Source organism: Hyperolius riggenbachi, chromosome 3 (genome assembly GCF_040937935.1).
Source record: "Hyperolius riggenbachi isolate aHypRig1 chromosome 3, aHypRig1.pri, whole genome shotgun sequence".
In the NCBI taxonomy this organism is placed as follows: domain Eukaryota; kingdom Metazoa; phylum Chordata; class Amphibia; order Anura; family Hyperoliidae; genus Hyperolius; species Hyperolius riggenbachi.
In genome coordinates this window covers 12,284,620-12,310,488 of record NC_090648.1, presented here as the reverse complement: position 1 = coordinate 12,310,488, position 25,869 = coordinate 12,284,620, and the positions used below count along the sequence as shown (strand labels likewise).

At 46.8% G+C, this 25,869-nt stretch overlaps 1 protein-coding gene and 1 long non-coding RNA gene across 3 annotated transcripts in view; one reads left to right on the top strand and one right to left on the bottom strand.

The window, feature by feature from the left end:
• The window catches only part of LOC137562482 (chloride channel protein ClC-Kb-like), a 114,525-nt gene extending 94,867 nt beyond the window's left edge, over positions 1-19,658 (top strand). Inside the window, exons 18-22 of the mRNA XM_068273857.1 lie at positions 699-760; positions 4,429-4,497; positions 4,955-5,059; positions 11,523-11,609; positions 16,373-19,658. Coding sequence (XP_068129958.1) covers positions 699-760; positions 4,429-4,497; positions 4,955-5,059; positions 11,523-11,609; positions 16,373-16,537 — 488 coding nt within the window. The 3' untranslated portion in view covers positions 16,538-19,658. The remainder of the gene's footprint in view (positions 1-698; positions 761-4,428; positions 4,498-4,954; positions 5,060-11,522; positions 11,610-16,372) is intronic.
• LOC137562486 (uncharacterized) overlaps positions 1-25,869 on the bottom strand; it is a 255,675-nt gene that overhangs the window by 200,345 nt on the left and 29,461 nt on the right. For both annotated transcript variants that reach the window (XR_011030123.1, XR_011030122.1), the window contains exon 2: positions 23,142-23,262. This is a non-coding gene — a long non-coding RNA (uncharacterized lncRNA). The remainder of the gene's footprint in view (positions 1-23,141; positions 23,263-25,869) is intronic.

The window sequence follows — 25,869 nt, the reverse complement described above, 5'->3', positions numbered from 1 at the left end:
GCAGCCTGTTACACCGCACTAACCTGCACTTCACTGGAAAGCAATGAGCTCCCAAAATAATAAATATAAAGCAGGTGCACACAAGCTCCCCTGCTGGAAAGCAAAGAGTGAAAACAAATAATCGGGAAAAAGAAAAAGGGATCTGTCTTCCCCGGGTGGGGAAACACTATGAAAACCGAGGATCAGGGGGAAAGGTGGGGCTTTTAAACAATTTGGGTGATTTGTATTTCCTTAGGGGAGGAGCTAGTGTTTCAAGCCACCCTGCAGTGTTCTCCCCAGAATTTTTTTCCAGCCGGGTGGCATGAAATAGTAGCCGGGTGGCATGAAAAAGCAGCCGGGTGGGACGAGATGAAAATGCAGGGCAACTCTGCTTACAGCATAGGAGGAGGTGAGCCGATGACAGCTGGATGGTCACCAAATCTAGCCGGGTGCAGCACCCGGCTAAAAGAGCCTGGGGAGAACACTGCCCTGGAGGGCGAAGGGAGGAATTGCAGTTAAAACTACTTTATACAGCTATACCTGGAGCTGGATGGAGTAAAGTCTTCCCACTTTTTAGCTGGAGTGAGTCAGCTCCTCATGAGACATGGATAACTCCAGTGAGAGAGCAGGAGAATGGTGTCCTGACATGTGAAGGGCAGTTGTCCTCCATTTCCCCTGAGCTACGTGTGAAATAATGCTCTGCCTCTTTCCCTGCACAGAGTCTGAAGCTACGGAGACATCGTACAGCAACCAGGACACGGTCACCTACGAGAGCGAGGAGGTAGGACGCAGCTTCCTGCACATACACATTCTGATTGGTTGCTGGTCACTTCCTGTGACAGCACTTTTATCAGTGCGGCTTCTGTTGTCTGGTAGTTTACATTTCACGTGTTTGCAATAATTCAGCTGTGAATGGCTGTGGTTTCCCATGATGCCCCGCTACTGAATATGCAAATCATCTGCTTATGCCCCTGAACGCAATAATAGAGGGATTTTTGGTCTTCTTTTATCCCCTTACACTTTCCTATTGGTTCTGGGTCACCCTGAGCTGTGCGGGTATTCCTTATTACTGGTTGAAGCTCTATCTCATAGAGCCATATCAATCCATGCCATGCACTGATGTAGGCTGGATAGTGTAATGGATAAGGGCTCTGCTCTGGAAGAGATGGCCAACAATCACAGCAAAACTGCCGTCAAGATGTGTGCGCTGCATCCCAAATCATGTGACTGACGGGGCCAATCATAGCCTCTTCCTTCACCTAACACAGCCTTGTCCCAGGCAGCTGTGTTAGGTGAAAGAAGGCCTCATGCTCCCCCCCCCCCCCCCTCAAAAAACCTCATCTTCCTCAAAATGTACCCCAAAACACAGCATCAATGATTTTTAGAAAAAAAATCCCAAATGCCTAACAAAACCCAGCCGTGTGATACCTGGTGCCAATCACCGAAAGACTGTGCCAAAATCATCTGGTGCAGAAACAACCAGGGCTGTGGATTCGGTACGAAAATCATCCGACTCCTCAGTTTATGAAACCATCGACTCCAACTCCGACTACAGGTACCCAAAATTGCCCTAACTCCTTGACTCCAACTCCCTATCTAATATTTACAAAGGATTTACAAAGGATATGGATTTGGTTCAAAAATCATCCCCCTCTGACTCCTCAGTTTATTGAAACCACCGACTCCGACTCCAACTCCAGGAACCCAAAATAGCTCCTGTATCAGGAAGTAACAAAGAAGCGCGCACCTTCCGTCTGTGCCATATCCGGTTTATTGCAAGTGAACAATGGTAGTAATTGTGGAGTACAGAGTTAAAGAATTAGACAACCAAAGAGGAAGTACCTTGATTGTTGTGGTGCAGGCTGCTGCAAATGGCCGTGGGAGTGAGGGGCAACGGTGGGCCTAGCGATGGCCGTTTCGCGTCCCACCGGACACTTGATGACGCTGCGTTCCACGGCACAGACAGAAGGTGCACGCTTCTTTGTTACTTCCTGATACAAGATTTGTATGCTTTCTTCTCAAGTTTACAAGCGGGGCACACGTCTAACAAGTAGTGGAAGAGTTAATCAGACTGCTGTGAGTGTACGTTCTACCACCGCGCTGGTTTCAGACTGACACTGGTTTTTAAAGGGGAAGTGCCACACTGCCTTTTTCTCCTACTATCGACTCCGACTCCACAGCCCTGGAAAGAGTAGTGCCGAAGCACTGTAGTGACATGTAGTAGAGGCAGTAAACTATTCAGGATACCCACTTTTATGTTAAATATCCTGGTTTCAGCATCAGAAACACTTCCTGTATCTATATATTGCTGTATATTGGTATGTAGCCCCACCCCCCAGTGATGTCACAGCCTAGGCTGTTTATTATGTGGAATTATCTCCACCCCTGAGCATTCTGGGAGACCAGGGATCTTTTGTACTGGCTTTAGTACTCTTACATTCGGGTTACCTGAGAGGACTAAAGATATCACCATCTGTGATAAATGTGAGAATGAAGATCAGGGTGAGGAGAGATTTTACAATAAGCACTGTCTAAATAATTTATAAATGACTATCATAAAAAAAATAGCAGCTTAATTAATTGTGTTATTTTCACTAAAGTTCCTTCTTAACCTGCTGAGCGGTCTGGACGAGCTCAGCTCGTCCAACACCGCCAGAGGCTGCCGCTCAGGCCCTGCTGGGCCGATTTTAGTCAAATAAAAAGCAGCACACGCAGCAGGCACTTTGCCAGCCGCGTGTGCTGCCTGATCGCCGCCGCTCTGCGGCGATCCGCCGCGAGCAGCGGCGAAAGAGGGTCCCCCCAGCCGCCTGAGCCCAGCGTAGCCGGAACAAAAAGTTCCGGCCAGCGCTAAGGGCTGGATCGGAGGCGGCTGACGTCAGGACGTCGGCTGACGTCGATGACGTCACTCCGCTCGTCGCTATGGCGACGATATAAGCAAAACAAGGAAGGCCGCTCATTGCGGCCTTCCTTGTTTATTCTGGGCGCCGGAGGCCACACGCCAGGGTGGTTAAACAAATGGAGTGCCTGCTGCCCCAATGTCAAGGCAGGTTTAGTGCAGCATCTCCTCCCATCTCCAGCATCAATGTTCTCTGAGTGCCCCTAGTTTCTCCACACCAAAAGAATGGAGCGCAAACGCCCAGACATAGATCCCAACCAGAAACTAGCTCAGCACGTGCATTTTGGACGTACTAATGGTCTGGCACCATACAAAATAAATGGGATACAGTTGGGGACATCAAACTTGGAGAAGGACTTAGGAGTACTCATCGACAACAAGTTAAATAATCGTACTCAATGCCAAGCAGCTGCAGCTAAAGCTAGCAAAATTTTGGGATGCATTAAAAGGGTATTAAAAACTCGAGATGCGAGCATAATATTGCCCCTGTTTAACTCTCTAGTAAGGCCACATCTGGAATATGGAATTCAGTTCTGGGCACCACATTACAAAAAAAAGATATTGCAGTTTTAGAGCAGGTGCAGAGACGAGCTACAAAATTGATACGTGGGATGGAAGGTCTCGCTTACCAAGAAAGGTTAGATAAACTGGGTTTATTTAGTCTAGAGAAAAGACGCCTTAGAGGGGATCTAATTAACATGTATAAATACATCAGAGGGCAATATAATAGCTTGGCGGATGAGCTTTTTGTCCCTAGGCCTTCTCTAAGGACTAGAGGACATGATCTGCGCATGGAGGAAAAACGTTTTAGCCATTTATTTAGGAAAGGGTTCTTTACAGTAAGAGTGATTAAGATGTGGAATGCATTGCCACAGGAAGTCGTTATGGCAAACTCTATACCTGCATTTAAAGGGGGGTTAGATGCTTTCCTTGCGTTGAAAGACATCCATGGCTACAATTACTAGGTAATGCCTAATGATGTTGATCCAGGGATTTTATCTGATTGCCATCTGGAGTCGGGAAGGAATTTTTCCCTCTTGGGGCTAATTGGACCATGCCTTGTAAGGGTTTTTTGCCTTCCTCTGGATCAGCAGGGATATGTGAGGGAGCAGGCTGGAGTTGTACTTTGTTCTCTGGTTGAACTCGATAGACGTATGTCTTTTTTAAACCAAAATAACTATGTAACTATGTAACTGAATCCACCTGCCTCACCTCTATCCATACCAGAGAAGAGCAAGAACTAGGCCCTGTATGCAAATCTCTGTTCACCAGAGCCAATCGCAATCTGGAACTGATGAGCAAGTTTGGGTTTCCCTCGACACTTCTCTGCATCCTGGTCAACCGAACTCTGCATACAGGACGAGTTTCCTCCTCAGTTCTGATCCGTTCAGACGCTGCCACATCTCCTGACAGGACCTGATGACTGCTCACACACTCAGCCTGAAGAATATCTCTGCCTCCGCCATGCTTGGCTTGCTTTGTACAGTTCATTTGTCATGTTTATTTTCAGTCTAGTGAGTGTCACCACATAATATTTCATCTCCTTGTACCAGCCATCAAAGCCGCGAAGTGAAAGCCGGAAGAGACGCTCAGGCAAATTCAGAAGCCAGTATCTAAAGCTGGTAAGTATGGTACGATGCTGGCTGGGGAGGGAGCGCTTTCTGTTTTTCTGATTGGATTGTGTGTGGCAAAACTCAAATCGGAGGGTGCTGTGCTGATCTGAATATAAGGCTTTCTGGTGTGCAATATGCAGGGACATGAGTGCGTAGGCAGCACTGTGTGATGAGCACACCTCTGCGCTGCACAGTGCTGCAATCCGGACGCCCTGCTGCATGCACAGAGTACACTACCGCATGCATTTTGTGCATAACGCAGTGAGAGGTCAATCGGGGCAGCACTGCAACACAGAGTAACGCTGGTGCCATGAGCTTCTGTAAAATGCACAGCCACAGGAACGGCCTGACCAATCTATCTGCAGGCAAGGCCTGACCAATCTATCCGCAGATCAGACTGATGATGCGCCCCTCTGGGAGTTCTGCTGCACATGACCACCTGTAATAAACACTTCCTGTCTGGCAGGTGGAGGAGTGGGAATGCCGTCAGCTCAATGAGGAGGTGCCTGTAGAGGATCTGACCATAGACCCAGCTCCGTACAGACTGGTGGAGAAGCAGACGCTTTATCAGGTAAGAAATGCGGTCACAGGTGTTTTTTTTCTTCATAGGACTTAAAGGGAACCTAAACTGAGAGGGATATGGGCAGCACGGTGGTGTAGTGGTTAGCACTCTCGCCTTGCAGCGCTGGGTCCCCGGTTCGTATCCCAGCCAGGTCAACATCTGCAAGGAGTTTGTATGCTCTCCCGTGTCTGCATGGGTTCCCTCCGGGCACTCCGGTTTCCTCCCACATCCCAAAAACATACAGATAAGTTAATTGGCTTCCCCTAAAATTGACCCTACACTATAATACATACACTACACAATACATACATAGACATAGGACTCTGGGAGGGATTAGATTGTGAGCTCCTTTGAGGGACAGTTAGGGCCTGTTCAGACTATGCGCGTTCCTAGACGTTTTCAGGGAACGTGTCTGGGTACCAAAAACGCATAGAAACGGCTCCTAATGCTTTTGAATGGGCTAGTTCACATGTATGCGCATAAGACGCATACGTTTCTCATCCGCATTGCTGCACGCAGTTCTGTGCGTTACGCATAGAAACGGACGCAATGAAAGTCTATGGACGCGTATCAAAAACGCGTACTATTGCGTTTTTGGCGGCCGTTTTCCTCTGCGATTCCCATAATTATTTTTTTTACCATGGGTCACGTGTGTGTGCAAAACGCAATAGAATACGCATTAGAACGCAAAAAAAAAGCATGCGTTTTTCAACTTGCGTTTCTTTGATTTTAAACGCATTCTTCATACGCAGATAGTCTGAACAGGCCCTAAGTGACTAGACTATATACGATGTACAGCGCTGTGGAAGATGTCGGCGCTATATAAATACTAAATAATAATAATATGGAGGTTTCCTTTTTAATCAACACCAGTTGCCTGCCAGTCCTGCTGATCTGTGGCTGCAGTAGTGGCTGAATCACACCCTGAAACCAGCATGCAGCTAATCCAGTCTGACTTCAGTCAGAGCACCTGATCTGCATGCTTGTTCAGGTGCTGTGGCTAAACATATTAGAGACACAGGATCAGCAAGAGAGACAGGCAACTGGTATTATTTTAAAAGGAAAAACCCATGTCCTTCTCAGTTTGGGTTCCCTTTAAAGACAAGTTGACATTGAAGATGCATACACACATCCAATTTTGATTGGCCAATAACTGGCCGATTTTACTACTTCCATATAATATGAGGGCCGACAGACTTTGAATACAATAAACAGATTGTGCAGGTAAGGGCTCTTTCACAAGAATGGTAGACAGCCAGCACTAAACTGCTTGTCAGCTGCTTCCGTTTATGTGCAGAGCACTGGCAGCCGGCTGCAAGCATCCAGAACTTGCTGCAATCTCTGCATGTGTAGCTGAGCGGCTGGCAGCCGGCCCTGGGCGCTACAAGCTGCGGTTTCTATACCAGGCAGTAAAACCACCCATGTGTCATTCATTGACATGCTTGAGATTTCTAACGCTCCAACTCGGTTGCATTATTTTCCAACTGGAAGGCGCTTAAAGGAATACAGTAGGGGGGTCGGGGGAAAATGAGTTGAACTTACCCGGGGCTTCTAATAGTCCCCTGCAGACATCCTGTGCCTGCGCAGCCACTCACCGATGCTCCGGCCCCGCGTCCGGTTCAATTCTGGAATTTCAGACTTGTCTGAAAACCACTGCAGACCATACTGGGCTTGTGCTATATACTCCTGGTGACATCAGCGGGAGCGAGGACACGGCAATGCAGGCGCAGTGGTTTTCAGACTTTAAAGTCTGAAATTGCAGAAGTGAACGGGAGGCGGGGCCGGAGCATCGGTGAGTGGCTGCGCGGGCACAGGATGTCTGCGGGGGACCATTAGAAGCCCCGGGTAAGTTCAACTCATTTTCCCCCGACCCCCCTACAGTATCCCTTTAACCCTGGCAACTGAGCCAATCATCTGAAATAGCCCTGAGCTTTTATACTACATGAAAGTGGTAAAATTTGCCAATGATTGGACAATCAAAACTGGATGTGTATATCAGGCTTAAGTCTTATGCAAACACTGGAGGTTTGCAGCTTCCTCTCATTTCATGAAATGACCACTATCACAAAAATTGTAAAATGTAAAATACATGTAAACATATACAAATAAGAAGTACATCTCTTCCACAGTAAAATGAGCCATAAATGACTTTTCTTCTTTGTTGCTGTCACTTACAGTAGGTAGTAGAAATCTGACAGAAGCGACAGGTTTTGGAGTAGCCCAACTCCTCGTGGGAGATTCTCAGGGGTTTCTTTATTTTCAAAAGCACTTAGTGGATGGCAGTTGCTCCGTTTAACTGCCAAAAAAGTGTGAAGCGAGCAGGGAGGCTGGTCAGCATCTGTGTATAATTCCTTTTTCAGGTAGAATCTTTATAAAGAATAAAAGCCATGCTGAGAATCCCCTATGGAGAGATGGACTAGCTCAAAACCGCCGGTTCTGTCAGATTTCTACTTTCTACTGTGAGTGACAGCAACATAGGAGAAAAGTATGAAAATCAGCATTTCTTCTTTGCTCTAAAAGATTATTTACAGCATATACTACCAGGTTTTTCTTTTAGCAGAACAGCATTCAAAGGGTTAAAACACAGGGCTTACTTTTTCAATAGAAAGCTCCCCGCAGGGAGATCAGCATCCATCAGAACTGGAGATAACATTATCTTATGTTTCCTTAATTGTAGCAGAGAGGAATGTAACCATTCCCTGACTGCAGAAACTCCTTCTAATGTGTCCAGAACTGAAACACTGCTCAGAAATCATTACTGGGTACATTATAATATAAATACACTAGTTATGAATAAAATGCAATGGCAGCTTTCAGAGCAAATAAAAATGTACTTTGGGAACTTGTCATTTCTAAATGAATAATAATACTTGTGCCCAAATATGATAACTGTGTGGGATATAAAAAGTAGAAAACACATTTTTATTGAATATTATGTCAGAGTTGATACCACTTTAAAGGGGTTCTCTCTATCAGCCCCCTGCAGCTGTAATGTCCCGCGCCGTCCTCCTCTGATCCTCTGTTCCCCGCCAACCTGCTAATTATTCAAATAGAACTAACTAGACAAATAGAACTGCAGCTGCACAGCCGTGGCCGCGCGCGTGCGCACTCCCGCGTGCGTCATCGAGAGCTTACTGCGCAGGCACAGTTTAAAGTTTTCTTGTACTGCGCAGGTGCAGTAAGCTCCCAATGACACGCCACGGCTGTGCAACTGCAGTTCTAGTCGTCTAGTTAGACAAATAATTATCAGGTGACCGGCTGCGGGGAACGGAGCATCGGAGGAGGATGGCGCGGGACATGAAAGCTGCAGGGGGACGATAGAAGCCCCAGGTAAGTGTCCGTTTTATCTTTTTTAGAAATACCAGAGAACCCCTTTAAAGAGAGTCTGAAGCGAGAATAAATCTCGCTTCAGACCTCATAAATAGCAGGGGCATGTGTGCCCCTGCTAAAACGCCGCTATAGCGCGGCTTAACGGGGGTCCCTTCACCCCCAAATCCCCCTCGATACACCGGGGGAGCGCTTCCTGGTTGGGGCAGGGCTAACCGCCGCAGCCCTGCCCCACGCGCGTCTGTCAGCGCGTATCTCCGCCTCTCCCCCGCCCCTCTCAGTCTTCCTTCACTGAGAGGGGCGGGGGAGAGGCGGCGATGCGCCGCTGACAGACGCGACTGGAGGCAGGGCTGCAGCCGTTAGCCCTGCCTCCAGGAAGAGACAGCCAGCGACTTTTTCTACGACACACTTTTGCGGGGGGTGGGTTGGGGGTGAAGGGACCCCCGTTTAGCCGCGGGATAGCGGCGTTTTAGCAGGGGCACACGTGCCCCTGCTATTTATGAGCTCTGAAGCGAGATTTATTCTCGCTTCAGAGTCTCTTTAAGGCTTATTTTACTCTGGAAGAAATGTACTTCTTATTTGTATGTTATTACATGCATTTTACATTTTTTCACCACACTGGTCAGGAACACAAGCTGGCAGACTGAATGCCTGCTAAGCAGTGTAAAGGCTGCACTGCACTCCCTCTTGTATGCTACAGCTGTCACTGATTTTGCCACTTTTGATGTTTTGGTATCCTGATGAAGTGATGTCTGTTTGGCTCTGAAAGAGACACTGAAGCGAAAAAAAAAATATGATATAGTGAATTGGTTGTGTACTATGAATAATTACTAGAAGATTAGCAGCAAAGAAAATATTCTCATACTTTTATTTTCAGGTATATAGTGTTTTTTCTAACATTCTATAATTCTATAATATGTGCAGATTACACAACACTCAGCATTCAAAATGAGTCTTTCAGAGCAGTCTGTGAAGTAATGACCTCTCCTCTAGCAGAGGAAAAGTAAATAGTCCAGGAACAGTTGAGATAATAAAAGTCAGATAACAGCCCTCTCCAGGACTAAAGGTGGCCATACACTGGCCCGATTCGCGGTTGTTTCGACAGCAAATTCGATCCTGGGATCGAATCTGCTGGCAATCGTTCGCGCTAAACGCACCCGCCGATCCGATTTCCTCCCAAAATCGGATCGGTCCGTCGATCGCGCCGTGCAGGAAATTACCCTCGATCGCCCGCGGGTAGGGAGCGCGTCGCTAGCGGCGGCCGATCCGATCAGGTATACATTACCTGAGGCTGGCTCCCAGGCGTCTTCTCCGCATCTTCTCTGCGCTGCACCCGCTCCATCCCGGCGCTTCCTGTCACTGCAGTGACCAGGAAGTTCAAATAGAGGGCGCTCTATTTGAACTTCCTGGCCACGGAGTGACACAGGAAGCGCGGGATGGAGCGGGTGCAGCGTGGAGGAGATGCGGAGAAGATGCCCGGGAGCCAGCATCAGGTAATGTATGCGCGGGGGGGGGGGGGGGACAGGCGGCAGCGGCGGCTCCACAGATTGTGATCGGTTTCAGGCTGAAATCGATTCACAATCTGTTTGCAGTAAAGGCAGCCATACGATCCCTCTCTGGCCAGATGTTAAAAATCAAGGAATTTATGCACTGCCGAAGTAATTTTGCAGTATATTGTATAATCTGTATATGTGGCAGTTTCTACATAGGCCAAACAACCCGTATGATATGCACCCGGTTTCAGGAGCATTGCAACTCGGTAAAAACAGGAGTAGGAGCAGGCAGATTGATAAGACATGTAAGAGAATGTCACAATGGTAACATTAGTTGTTTAAAGTTTGCAGGTATCCTAACTGTTGGGATTCCTCATAGGGGTGGTAATCGAGAACAACTGTTGTTGCAGCAGGAGGCTAAAATTATATCGATCACAAATGCTTGTGGCCCACTAGGACTAAATGATAGGAATGAGCTACACTGTTTCCTTAGTAAATACAATTGAGAGTTAGATCTCCCCTTTAAGATGCTGAGCTATATGTCCATTTAGTGTTTAATCTCTCCTTTTTCTTCTTCTTTTTCTTTTGGTTTTTATAACTTACTGTTTACACTTAAGGTATTGACCGTGAATCAATGAAGTGTCATAAGCAGATATATTACTTATGCTTGTTTGTATTGTAGATACATGTAAGTATGGCCAGATGATCACTATGACAACACTACACTGCCTATTCTAGCGTGCGTTGCGCTGCCCAATGAAAATATCTCAGCAGGGTCACGTAGGCGGGGAGACCTGCAATGGTGACCTGTATGGGAAGAGGGCGGCTCCACGCATGCGAATGGAATTGGCGACGTTCTGTGACGGCAGGAAGGGTTGCTATGGTTACCAGCTAGACGCGCACCCGCTGAATGGCCGCTCCCTCCGCCGCACGTCACGCAAGAGTGTTTGAGTGGGCGGGGAGACTCGCGGCTCGCCAATTGGCTAGAGTCAACCACTGGATGTGACGTTGGGGAAAGGAAGGGGGCGTTACCAAAAATCAGCGTGGCGTGCGTTCCAGGCCGGTTCACAGGGCGGAGGTGAGTGAGATGGCCACCATTTAAAAGATTGGATGTTATTGTATTTGTTTGTCTCTGAAGAAGCAGGGTTTATCTCTGCGAAACAGCTGTCAGACATCTTTGTCCTCCCCCCACTGCTGTAACCACTGTGTCTACCCACCACAATAAAGGGTCTTTTTATGCAGTTGATGCCCATCATTTCCTCTTTCTTTTGGACTCGATCAGATAGGGATCTGTCAGCTGGTCGATCTAATGGCAAATCGACCAGTGTATGGCTACCTTAACTTAGTCGGAGAGCTTAATGGCTTGTTTGCATAGAGATAACAACTGGAGTTTCTCAACTCTTCCTGTACTGGAAACAATTACACTGATGTATCTGATCTTAATGTTTTATTTCTTAGCTGTGCTACACATACAAATCATAATATCATCATTTTTTTTCGCTTCAGTGTCTCTTGAAGCACCATTATAAATAAAACTATGGTAAAAGATGAGAGGAGACATTTGAACACTTTGGTTGCTGGGTTATAACACAATGTACTGAGATCTGTGGCTGCAGTTCTGATTTATTCATCCTCTCTCCCTCTCTTGTTAGGTTTATGACTTGTTTAATCTCCTTGGCCTGCGCAGAGCCTACGTCACCTCTACAGGAAGGCTGGTGGGAGTGGTCTCCCTGAGTGAGGTAAGCATGACATCATTACTCTGCCAATATGGAATGGCTCTTGTTACCAGTTATTATACTGTATAGTTACCCTATGCTTGGATAGAAATCACTATAAGAATAAACTGAATATATTTATGCTAACAAATACTCATGTTCTTCACTGCAAATAATCTTTAGAAAATACCTTCAACAAAAATCTTATGAATCCATGGAACATGGATATATTAAGCTTGAGGCCGGCTCAATACTGTAGATTGATTGGTGGTGCGGTGCCCACGCTGCCAAATACAGGCCTTCGGGGATTATCTCGTTAGTACGCCTGGAATCCAGCCAAGCAGGAAGTGACGCTCAGTTCCTGTTCGCCATTTCTAAAATACACTTCCACGCATGCGTGACACTGATAACTGTGGAGGGTTTTTTAAATGTATGCATGTTGCCACAGATTTGCATGACTTCCGTTTCCCCACAGGAGCCACGTGGTAATGTAAGTATTGAAGCGCTTTAGATAGGGCACTTCTGGCGCAGCGTACCGCCTCGTAGAGAGTGTGAACTCCCCCATAGACTAACATTAGGCTGCGATGTGCTGCACCGCACCGCCTCGGTGTGAAAGGACCCTGATTGACACAGGATCAGAGCCTTCTCCGCTTTGTACAGACATTCTGTGGTCAGTCTCAGAGAGCGGATGTGTGACGCTCATGGCAATGCACATACTGGTCAGGACTGTCCGTTATGGGAATGTTACAGACATGTCGCAAATCGATTACTGTGATTCAGCCCATGCAAAATCATTTTCAACTTTGTCCCATCTGTTTTGGTCCTCTGTCTATTCTGTTACAAATGCAGAGAGTGTACCTAGTGACTTGAGTGTTATATATACCTACACTGAACACACTAAAAGAGGCGGCACTACATATCAGACAAAAATGCGTACAATGGAGCATTCATAATAGAACATTAATAGTACAGATATGGCGTATATATGTAATCGCCACCGGGAGATTTGGGTGCAGGATACAACCGGTATACGACTTACCCTGCTGCTGCACAAGTCCCGGCGACATTAATTACTATTCCCCCTCCAGGTCCACGTGGATAGCAGGAAATTATATAAATCGGCTTCCAGCTATTGCTGGAGGCCAAATTATAGTGTTTTAAAATGTAACTTCTGCTCCTTCTTCTGGGGGCGCCGAAGTTACTCAGTGTGCATTCAAATCTCCTGCGCTGTGATTACAGCGCTTACAGATATGAGTCTCATATTGTTTCCAGTACAGGAAAACGTACAGAGAACCTGTACTGAAAAAGGGCTGCTGGGGGGTACTTATCTCGGGGGGTGAGGGAAGCCTCTGTAGAGTGGATTCGACTGGGATTGGCTAGTTCTGCCTGATCCAAGCCGAGAGCTGCTACTATGCCTGTGCTGGAGCCGGGGACGGTAAATATTGCAGGCGCTATTGCGCCTGCACCACAGCCTGACAATTTGCCAGTTATGGCTTCGGAGGGGCCTAGAGAGACCAACGTGGGACAGATCAATCGGATCCAGAGGCTTTCCCCTCCCGAGGTAAGTACCCCCTAGGGGCCTTTTTTTCAGTACAGGTTCTCTTTAAGGAGCTTCACTTGTTGTCTATGCAAAAGAGCTTCTCTGAGCTCTCTTGCTACAGTGCTGTTTACTGTAGCACTCATCTCAACCTGTCTCTCACTGTTTCTTGTTTGTTTAAGGTTTTTCCGCCAGGAAGTTCAAAGGGTGATTAGCTCTGCTCTGTTTAATCAAAAATTACAGAGTGTACTTTGTAACCTGCAAATATTAGAGAATGATGCAATGTTATAGAAAAAAAGCTATATAACTGAAAATAAAAATATGAGATTCTTTTCTTAGCTATTAAAGTTCTATTAATTATCCGTACTACACATACAATTTATTGTATATGGGGGTTTTTTCGCTTCAGTATCAATTTAAGAATTCACTGTGGTACAGCACTCATATATGAATGGCTGTATTTAAATCAATAGGGGCTGAAGAGTGACACCTGCCCGGAAGTAGAGCTGGCGCAGCAGTGCGATTTTGTAAATCTCTCACCTGTTCATGAGCCGTGTCTCTGCTTCTCAGCAGCTGGCTCCTCTCTACTTCCTGTTTCCCTGCATGACGCGTAGGGAAGGGAGGAATGATGTCGGCCCCTCCCCACTTCTGCCGGGAGGGTGTCACCCCTTCTAAGCCCAGACCCCCATTCATGCCACTGTCCAGGCACCGCCACCAGGTAATCTGCCACCTGAAGCAGGAGATTCAGGCTGCATAACGGTAGGTCCGACCCTGCTGCTAGCGTCATGAGGGAATGATTTGTTATTCACTCACTAAGCAAAAGTGATGCACAATGGGGTGTCCATCTTGATAACATGCAGCTTAAAGGATACCCGAAGTGACATTTAACATGATGAGAGAGACGTCACACTGTAGTCACTTCCTGTCTGAGTCAGGACTGAGTCAGCCACATACATACCTGATATTTAACTCTTTCAGGCAGCGAAAGTAAAAAAGGAACACAGCCTAGTTATTTGTGTTCTAGGCACTGTACATTCTCATGTCTATGTCATTATGTCACATGTCACTTCTGTTGTCCTTTAATTATTGCAAATACCTTCTGTTTTAAGAAGGCAAATTTATATTTATGACTAGAGACGTTAATATCTGGCCAATAAGGGCAGTTTACTGAGGGAGCATGGTCAGGCACAATAAATATACATCAAGCCATTCCTTTGTGAGAGCTGCTTATGACAGCTTATAACAGTGGTTCCCAACCTTTTTGGAGTCGTGACACATCAAACCAAACGTTCAGATCTCCGTGACACGTAGACTAAATGAGAGACAGCGTTTCCCCACTAAATGCACATAAGAGACAGTGTTTCACCAGTAAATGCAGGTAATGACAGACAGCCTTTCACCAGTAAATGCACGTAATGAGAGACAGCGTTTCCCCAGTAAATGCACATAATAAGAGACAGCTTTTCACCAGTAAATGCACATAAGAGACCTCTTTTCACCAGTAAATGCACATAATAAGAGACAGCTTTTCACCAGTAAATGCACATAATAAGAGACAGCTTTTCACCAGTAAATGCACATAATGACAAACAGCCAGTTGTCCCCAGTATATGTAGCCAGGGATATATGTGCCCAGTATATGTAGCCAGGGGTATGTGCCCAGTATATGTAGCCAGGGGTATATGTCCCCAGTATATGTAGGCAGGTGTATATGTCCCCGGTATATGTAGCCAGGGGTATATGTGCCCAGTATATGTAGGCAGGGGTATATGTCCCCAGTATATGTAGCCAGGGTGTATATGTGCCCAGTATATGTAGTCAGGAGTATATGTCCCCAGTATATGTAGGCAGGGGTATATGTCCCCAGTATATGTAGCCAGGGGTATATGTCCCCAGTATATGTAGGCAGGGGTATATGTGCCCGGTATATGTAGCCAGGGATATATGTGCCCAGTATATGTAGGCAGGGGTATATGTGCCCGGTATATGTAGCCAGGGATATATGTGCCCAGTATATGTAGCCAGGGGTATATGTCCCCAGTATATGTAGCCAGGGGTATATGTCCCCAGTATATATAGGCTGGTGTATATGTCCCCAGTATATGTAGCCAGGGGTATATGTGCCCAGTATATGCAGGCAGGGGTATATGTGCCCGGTATATGTAGCCAGGGATATATGTGCCCAGTATATGTAGCCAGGGGTATATGTCCCCAGTATATGTAGCCAGGGATATATGTGCCCAGTATATGTAGCCAGGTGCCCCCCAGGAGGAGAGAGCGAGGGAAGGAGAGCGGCACCTCAGGGTGCTCTTCCTCCCTCGCTCGCTCACTCCTCCGGAACGAAGTGCGGTGGCTGGCAGAGGGGCTGAACTTACCTTCCGTGTCTCCGTCTGATCTCGTCGCCGGCGCGGGATGATTTGCCACTACACTGGCCTGATCCAGACCAGAGCAGCGGCTGCGGCACCAGAACTTCCGGACGGCGCTTGGAGCGACACGGAAGGTCAGTACCGCCCGCTGCCAAGCGCCGCCACACTTAGTATCGGAGGGGAGAGCGAGGGAGGCAGAGCACCCTAAGGTGAGAGAAGGGGGGAGATGGCCCCCTTCTCCGCCGCTGCCCACAGCTCTCCCTCCACTGCGCTGCTCCCCTCCGAGAGAGCCGCGACACATACCCGAAGCTGCCGCGACACATGTATGTGTCGCGGCACATGGGTTGGGAACCACTGGCTTATAAGAATAAAAGGCATCTCTAGCATGCCTGTAGATCTGCATGCAGCCACTAGAGGGCCCTCTATCTCTCTGTATCAGTCTGTAGATGTGCACATCTAAAGTTATACAGGGAAACCTCTATGAATGTGCCCTGCTCCTGCATCTCATGCTTTTCTTTTTCACGTTCTGCTGTCAAGCTTGGCAGTACATCGGCACCAATGGAGTGAGGAGAAGAACAGGTGGCTCCTACTATTGTCTGTCTCCTTTGCATGTCCATTTTTCCGAATGTGTGTTAGTTAGTTGCCGACGGCTCCAGGCTGGAGATACCGAATATCTCACTTGTTTTACCGCATATTTCTAATCTTTGTGAATTGACATTTAAGTTGGTAATTCTACTTTTCCATGCTGTAACAGGCTTAGTGAATTTACCTTTGACAAGATGTTCAGTAAAATAAGCTGTTTTCTGCATCACCGTATGTGATAAGGCTTAGTGAACTGAGCCCTACGTTACCTATCTACATAACTGATCCCTTTATTTCCACAGTTGCAAGATGCCGTTCATGGAACAGTGAAAGGAACATTCACCCCACGTGAGAAACCCAAAATTGAAGAGCCCGATCATGAAGGCTACACCCTGCAGCCATTGGTCCACCTGCCATCAGAATACCAAGAGGAGGAGACAGCACCAAGGAGGGCATCAACCACGTGACCCAGCTCCCGGTGTGACCCAACCACGTGACCCAGCTCCCCATGTGACCTAACCATGTGACCCAGCTCTCCATGTGATAGATCAGACTGAGGCCGGCAGGACTTACAGATGGGAGTGCACAATGACATTGTTTATAGAGCAACTGGCCAAAAGGTCATTCCAAGACACGAGAACTCCACTATTATTATTGCACAAATCCCACCAACAAATCCAACTGCAAGAGGTCACTGGGACACATAACATGTACTGTATATTGTATATTTTATACTATAAAATGGGTGGAAGTAATGATTGTAGAATTCAGTAATTCTGTCCAGAAACTCAAGAATTGTTAAAGGACACCTGAACTGAGAGGGATATGAAGGCTGCCATGTTTATTTATTTATTCATCTATTAAATAATCCAAATTGCCTGGCTGTCCTGCTGATCCTGTGTCTCTAATGCGTTTAGCCACAGCCCCTGAACAAGCATGCAGATCAAAAGTTTGATCTAAGTTTGACTGGATTTACTGCATGCCTGTTTCAGGTGAGTGATTTAGACACTACTGATGCATGAAAGATCAGCAATAAGCCAGGCAACTGGTATTGTTTCAAAAGGAAAATATGGCAGCCCCTATATTTTTGTCAGGTCAGTTGTCCTTTAACATTGTATTCTCAGACTGCGTATTCTTTTATTAACTACAGATGAGGGCAAGAAGAAGAGGAATTGTTATTCTTTGCATTTAGGACGCTACAGTCTCTACCACAGTTTTTGAGCTCGGTTACTTGCTATTTGTTTTTGTACTATAAAACAGGTGCTACCACAGCGAGAGCATGAAACTCAAGTGTCAGATTCATGGGTCTGCCAAGAATGTGGTTTCAAATAAAGTTTCTGTATTATTCACACAATAGTGGGCACAGGAATCGCATCCCAAGGACACTACCTGCATGGAATTTGTGAATTCTTACAACTTTGTGATTTTTACCATCCACGGACTTTCTGGTAGATTATACCGGCAAATGACCCATGTGGTGCTGTGGTGTCCCTGTGGTCGGGGATATTATAGCGAGAGCTTTAGAGAACTGATACAGACTGGTCTATGGCCTTCATACAGTGCTGTATTCCTGGAATCACGTGACAACAGGAAATACTACTCTAGACTCAGTGTAAGATGACCTGTTCTCAGCCCAAAGCATGGATGATTTTCCTTTTTTAAAAATATATGTATGTAAAATTTTGACTTGAAGTACAGGTTACCTTTTACCCATGGTTGAGTGGAGATTTTAGCAAAAACCTAGAAGTACGTAATTTATGTAAGAAAATGTAGTCAGGTAATGTGTTTCAGCTTTATCAACAGCTGCTCTCTTCAGCTCCAAAGGTCTACCTACAAAACTCCAGAGCATGTACTGCTCTCCAGAGGGTCTACTGATCTCCGGAGCATGTTCTGCTCTCCAGGGAGTCTACTGTACTACAGAGCAACCAGGGGTATACTGATCTCCAGAGCATGTTCTGATCTCCAGGGAGTCTACTGATCTCCAGAGGATGTTCAGATCTCCAGGGGGTCTACTGATCTCCAGAGGATGTTCAGATCTCCAGGGGGTCTACTGATCTCCAGAGCATGTTCTGATCTCCAGGGGGTCTACTGATCTCCAGAGGATGTCCTGATCTCCAGGGGTTCTACTGATCTCCAGAGCATGTTCTGATCTCCAGGGGGTCTACTGAACTCCAGAGCAACCAGAGGGTCTACTGATCTCCAGAGGATGTTCAGATCTCCAGGGGGTCTACTGATCTCCAGAGCATGTTCAGATCTCCAAGGGGTCTACTGATCTCCAGAGCATGTTCAGATCTCCACAGGGTCTACTAATCTCCAAAGCATGTTCAGATCTTCCAGGGGGTTTACTGATCTCCAGAGCATGTTCAGATCTTCAGGGGTTCTATTCATCTCCAAAGCATGTTCAGATCACCAGGGGGTCTACTGATCTCCAGAGTGTGTTCTGATCTTCCAGTTTGTCACTGTCTACTGATCTCCAGAGAGTGTTCAGATCTCCCTGGGGGTTCAACTTATCTCCAGAGCATGTTAAGGTCTCCAAGGGGTCTACTGAACTCCAGAGCATGTTCTGATCTCCAGGGGGTCTACTGAACTCCAGAGCATGTTAAGGTCTCCAGGGGGACTACTGAACTCCAGAGCATGTTCAGATCTCCAGGGGGACTATTGATCTCCAGAGCATGTTTAGGTCTCCAAGGGTCTACTGAACTCCAGAGCATGTTCTGATCTCCAGGGGGTCTACTGAATTCCAGAGCATGTTCAGATCTTCAGGGGGACTACTGATCTTCAGAGTATGTTCTGATCTCCAAGGGGTCTACTGAACTCCAAAGCATGTTCTGATCTCCAAGGGGTCTACTGAACTCCAGAGCATGTTAAGGTCTCCAGGGGGACTACTGAACTCCACAGCATGTTCAGATCTCCAGGGGGACTACTGATCTCCAGAGCATGTTTAGGTCTCCAAAGGGTCTACTGAACTCCAGAGCATGTTCTGATCTCCAGGGGGTCTACTGAATTCCAGAGCATGTTCAGATCTCCAGGGGGACTACTGATCTTCAGAGCATGTTCTGATCTCCAAGGGGTCTACTGAACTCCAAAGCATGTTCTGATCTCCAAGGGGTCTACTGAACTCCAGAGCATGTTCTGATCTCCAGGGGGTCTACTGATCTCCAGAGCATGTTCTGATCACCAGGGGGTCTACTGATCTCCAGAGCATGTTCTGATCTCTAGGGGGTCTACTGATCTCCAGAGCATGTTCTGAATTCCAGGGGGTCAACTTGTCTCCAGAGCATGTTCAGATCTTCCAGAGGGTCTACTGATCTCCAAAATGTATACTGATCAAAATGTCCATTCCTAAAATCACTATTTCCTTAGTGGAAATTTGCTTGATTGAGGCAGCACACTGTTTTGGAGCATTACTCCTTTATAAAGCTCCCTGGCATTCATACTGACTATGAAGTATTTCAGGATATTGTTATGCCTCAGTAGGAATGGGGACAGGAGAAAGTAGGCTCATTTCAATGGGCAAGGGGTGGAGCTTTGGAGAACAGATTTGGAGAGTATGTGAATAGCAGAGTATATGCATGACTCAGACACAATGTGTGGTATACATAATGTGATACACAATAAACATATTCTGTATAATAAAAAGGCTTGTGCTCCAGTCCTTTCAGCATTCAATCACATATCGGGACCTTCCCTGGGGTATGTATGTCCACCTACCTTGTTCTAAGAAAAGACTCTGACTGGTTGTTCGGAAAGGAATAGCATATGTCCTACAGCCACACACTTTGTTAATGAAGACATTGATCAGGTGTCACATTGGACAGTTGCCATGTGAAAGGCCGGGTATAGTCCTGCTGTCATCTATCAGGTGTCACATTGGACAGTTGCCATGTGAAGGGCCGGGTATAGTCCTGCTGTCATCTATCAGGTGTCACATTGGACAGTTGACCTCAGAAAGTCTGGATATTGTCCTGCTGTCATCTATCAGGTGTCACATTGGACAGTTGCCATGTGAAAGGCCGGGTATAGTCCTTCTGTCATCTATCAGGTGTCACATTGGACAGTTGACTTCAGAAAGTCTGGATATTGTCCTGCTGTCATCTATCAGGTGTCACATTGGACAGTTGCCATGTGAAAGGCCGGGTATAGTCCTTCTGTCATCTATCAGGTGTCACATTGGACAGTTGACCTCAGAAAGTCTGGATATTGTCCTGCTGTCATCTATCAGGTGTCACATTGGACAGTTGCCATGTGAAAGGCCGGGTATAGTCCTTCTGTCATCTATCAGGTGTCACATTGGACAGTTGACCTCAGAAAGTCCGGATATTGTCATGCTGTCATCTATCAGGTGTCACATTGGACAGTTGAGCTCAGAAAGTCCGGATATTGTCCTGCTGTCATCTATCAGGTGTCACATTGGACAGTTGCCATGTGAAAGGCCGGGTATTGTCCTGCTGTCATCTATCAGGTGTCACATTGGACAGTTGCCATGTGAAAGGCCGGGTATTGTCCTGATGTCATCTATCAGGTGTCACATTGGACAGTTGACCTCAGAAAGTCCGGATATTGTCCTGCTGTCATCTATCAGGTGTCACATTAGACAGTTGACCTCAGAAAGGCCAGATATTGTCCTGCTGTCATCTATCAGGTGTCACATTGGACAGTTGACCTCAGAAAGTCCGGATATTGTCCTGCTGTCATCTATCAGGTGTCACATTGGACAGTTGACCTCAGAAAGGCCGGGTATTGTCCTGCTGTCATCTATCAGGTGTCACATTGGACAGTTGACCTCAGAAAGGCCGGGTATTGTCCTTATGTCATCTATCAGGTGTCACATTGGACAGTTGACCTCAGAAAGGCCGGGTATAGTCCTGCTGTCATCTATCAGGTGTCACATTGGACAGTTGACCTCAGAAAGGCCGGGTATAGTCCTGCTGTCATCTATCAGGTGTCACATTGGACAGTTGCCATGTGAAAGTCCGGATATTGTCCTGCTGTCATCTATCAGGTGTCACATTGGACAGTTGACCTCAGAAAGGCCGGGTATTGTCATCTATCAGGGGATCACACGGCAACAGACGGCATAGGAAGATGCGTGACAGACAGCTGCGCTGACTCCGCCCACCGACACGTTTCACGTCCTGATCTTCCAATAGGGACGAGAAACGCGTCGGTGGGCGGGGTCAGTGCAACTGTCTGTCACGCATCTTCCCATGCCGTCTGTTGCCGCGTGATCCCCGGCCAGTGTCCCCGGCCGCAACACTGACATGCTGCTCAGCTTCAGGGAGCACTTTTCAAACTGCAGTGCGGTGGAGTGAACCAAAGTTATATAGGACCGGAGGACTTACCGCAATTTGTACAATCTAAAATCCCGGGTCAGATCCATCCATACTATCTATATATTTAATAGAGTAAGTGCCTCAACCTTCAAGCAAGAAAAAGTAGCGCCCTGCCCCCAGGGCCGGTCCAAGCAAGAAGAAGGGGCTGGTCCAAGCAAGAAGAAGTAGTGTCATATCAAACCAAGGGCAAAGAGGGATAATCTGCATATTTAGTAGTGGTGCATTGTGGGTAATCACAAAATGTTCACTTATAGCTGAATTATTGCAGACTTGCTTCTGTTTTAAGAAGGCAAAATATACCAAGCTTTGATTTTTTTAGTAGAAGGTCTTTTTGGTCCCTTTTATCCACCTATACATTCCGAATGGTTTGGGTCACCCTGAGCTGCTTGGTTACTCTGTTGTACTGGTTCAAGCCCTATCTCATACAGCCATATAAATCCTTGCCATGTACTGATGAGGACCAAAAGTCTGAAACAGACTGTCTACATATGGGTTTGATATGACTGTGTAAAATGTAAAGCTATGGGCTTGTTATACACCAGCGGCTCTGGATGCTTTCTTGGCTTACCAAGGGGGAAAAGGGATGATTTGCATATTCAGTAGCAGTGCATTGTGGGTAACCACAAATGTTCACTTATAGCTGAATTATTGCAGATTTCCTTCTGTTTTAAAAAGGCAAATTACACCAATACAGTGTGCGGCATTGCAGGAAGTGACGACAGTGGAACGCACGATGGAACACGGAAGAGGTGAGTCATCCCTGCCCACTGCCTCTTACTAATAGTGGCGGCTGCTACTGTGCTTAAGCAGGAGGGGGAGCGCACATGGGGGACCCAGGCAAGGAGGGTGGGGTTCCTGCTGAGCTTAAGTTGGAGGGGGAGTGCACATGGGGGACCCAGTTGAGGGGGGTCCAACCCCCCTCCCCGCCGCTGTGCCCAATACCCCCTTCCTGCCCTCTACCCTCTTATGCGGCGTATGCTACGCCGCGGGTCGGCTAGTATATTAATATTACAGCAAGCTAACCAATGAACTGTAACATGGTGGAAAATTAACTAAGTTCAGCGGTGGGATAATGCACGCATTGTAAAGGGGGCCCCCGGACTCTATTAGTTTATGGCACAGTTGAGTGGTGGGTGCATGCGAGGCCGAATGTGGTTTGATCAGCTATATATGTCTCTGGCCAGAGATATGCTTACTAACTACTTCTCTTGGCACTATCTTTGTTGTATTGTATTTTGAACCACAGACAGCTAATGAGCAGTGTGCACTTTCGCAAATTCTTGTTTTTAAATAATGTGGAGTATGTTATCTCTTCCTGCTTACATTTGTAAGGGGAGAAGTTTTTGATCTACAGATTATTTAATAAAGAAAGTATTGGTATACTTGAGGAGGCATTGTGACCTACATTTTTTCATGGTATTCTAGCAATCTCATTGGTTAGAGCTTCCCGCCGTATCAGTCATGGGGATAAATAACCAATCAGATCAAAACATTGCTTGATTATTACCGTATTATTATTATTGTAAAATCATAGAAGGGCAGCTAGGTACCTAAATCACCCCAGGGAACAGACATGTGACTATTTCTCTACATTTCTATTGCAGCCATCACAAAAGACAGAGAAGATATACTTCACAATTTTTGATAAATAAAACAACAGCTGAACTTTCTGTAGTTATGGAGACACTCTAGGTACATTTGTAAGACTATGTTGTATGTGAAAGTCTATGGGACTTACATTCCTTGTATTGCCTGTGGAATCCTCCTCCTAGCCACAAGGCAAATGGCCGAACTTCCTGTTGACAGGTGACGGACGGTGGAAGCAGTGAATCCCATGATCGCACTGCGTACCTTGTGACCTGAAAACAGCAAAAATGACATCACAGTTATATACACACAGAAAAGCTCAGAAACTTTAAAAACGATCATTTAAATCAATAGAAGAGTAGCAATTGATATACAATATCCCTGCACACTGTGTCAGTACACAACCCACAATCCAATCGTGCCACTACCTCGCCAAACTTTGTGCTGCTCAATGCATTATAGAACTATATATCTGTTGCCAAGCCTCCGTCCTTTCTCCAAAAATGTATTACAGTAGAGCCACAGTTATCTGGCACAGACGGGGATCGGCTGATGCAGGATAAGGCCCCATCCACACTCGGGTGCTTTCACCAGTGATCAGCAAAGCGCTGTAACCCATGTAATCCTATGGGATTACTCACACAGCAGCACGTGCCGTGCGATTTGCTTCTCATTCACTGAAATAAAAATCGCAAAATGCAATTGTGGCAAAATCATACAAAAATAGCAATGCAAAATTAAAATCTCTAGGCAATTCCGACTGAAGTGTGCCTTTTGGTTGTTTGATCCACAGTGTTAAAATAAGCCTTGCTAATACAGTACAATGAAGGACGATGATGGCACTATCCAGCGAAATTATGGTCTTTCATTTGTTAAAGGGACACTTAAGGCAACCTGAAAAAAATGAGTTTTACTCACCTGGGACTTCTACCAGCCCCCCTGCAGCTGTCTGGTGCCCACGCAGACTCGTTCCGATGCTCCTGTCCCCCGCTGGCAGCCACTTCCGCTTTCTGCGACAGGCGGCGACAGGCCTGGGAACGAGAGTGATTCTTCGTGTTCCTGGCTGCAATAGCGCCCTCTATACTGCTATTGCGGCCAGGAACGTGAAGAATGACTCGCATTCCCAGGCCTGTCGGCGTCTGATGCCGAAAACGGAAGTGGGTGCCGGTGGGGGACAGGAGCATCAGAGCGAGTCTGCATGGGCACCGGACAGCTGCAGGGGGCTGGTAGAAGCCCCAGGTGAGTAAAACTCGTTTTTGTCAGGTTGCCTTAAGTGTCCCCTTTAAAGAGACTCTGAAGCGAGTCTAAATTCACCTTTTTAACTTGTATTTATGTTAATCACAGTAAGCCCTGCTAAACCGCCGCATCCCCGCGGCAAAACGAGGGGTTTATACCCCCCAAATCCCTTCTGCAAAATCCATGACTTTCTTGGTCGTGGATTTTGCTGCCCATGGAGGCAGAGCTTTGAGCTGCAGCTCTGCCTCCAATCGCGTCAATCTGCCTGCGGATCTCCGCCTCTCCCCCGCCCCTCTCAGTGAAGGAAGATTGAGAGGGATGGGGATTGACGCGCTAAGAGGCAGAGCTACAGCCCTAAGCTCTGCCTCAAGCAGGAAGCGCTCCCCGGACTGAGCAGAGGGGATTTGGGGGGTATAAACCCCTTGTTTTGCAGTGGGATACCAGCGGTTTAGCAGGGCTTATAGTGCTTTACATAAATACAAGTTAAAAAAGTGACTTTAGACTCGCTTCAGAGTCTCTTTAAGGGTATTTTATTATTATTATTATTATTATTATTATTTAGTATTTATATAGCGCCGACATATTACGCAGCGCTGTACAGTGTATATATATATGTCTTGTCACTAACTGTCCCTCAAAGGAGCTCACAATCTAATCCCTACCATTGCCATATGTCTATATTATGTAGTGTAAGTACTGTAGTCTAGGGCCAATTTTTTTTTTTAGAGGGAGCCATTTAACTTATCTGTATGTTTTTGGAATGTGGGAGGAAACCGGAGTGCACCGGAGGAAACCCACGCAGACACGGAGAGAACATACAAACTCTTTGCAGATAGTGCCCTGGCTGGGATTCGAACCGGGGACCCAGCGCTGCAAGGCGAGAGAGCTAACCACTACGCCACCGTGCTGCCCTGTATCAAAAATAATAGCAACATTTCGGAACAGCGTTCTTTCTCAAGCTAGTCTGTATCCTTACGGATACCCACAGCCTTGCTCATATTTATACTCATAACCATTCAGGTCGTCTAACAAATCAAGATTCATACTAGCCAATTAGCAAGCCTGAAGGCTATTTATATATTTTTTAATATGTATATAATTTAATTAGGTATTTATGGGAGAGTGTGGGAGGTAAGGGGTTAATTTTGTGTGTGGGTCTTTTCCCATTCGTTCCCATTCATTGATCTTCCCTCCAATGGGCGACGATGAGTGCCCACGCGGGAGCGAGCGGCAGCCGCTCGAGGCAATAGACGTATATCTATGCCCCTGGGCAGAAACTGAAGTCCTGCAGGGAGTAGATATACCGCCACAAACGGCATAAGTGGTTAAAATGAAAGCCATAAATGCTTTAAAGCAGAGGTCCCCAACCTGGGGTCCGCGGCCCCCAGGTGGTTCGTAGGACATTTCATGGGGGGCCACGGCTTCAGACTCACTTTTAAGAGGCTTCAGCCTCACTGACGTCACTGACGATATTTTGTTTCACCGCGCTTGGGACAGCCGCAGCAGCAGTTGCACGCATCATTGGTCTCCAGCCTCGCCCCCTCAATCCGTGTGGCCATGAATATCGGAGGCGCCAGTCCCGCCTCCTGCATCAGGGGGGCCGTGCTCCAGTGGCCGTGTATCTCGGAGGCCGTATGTCATAC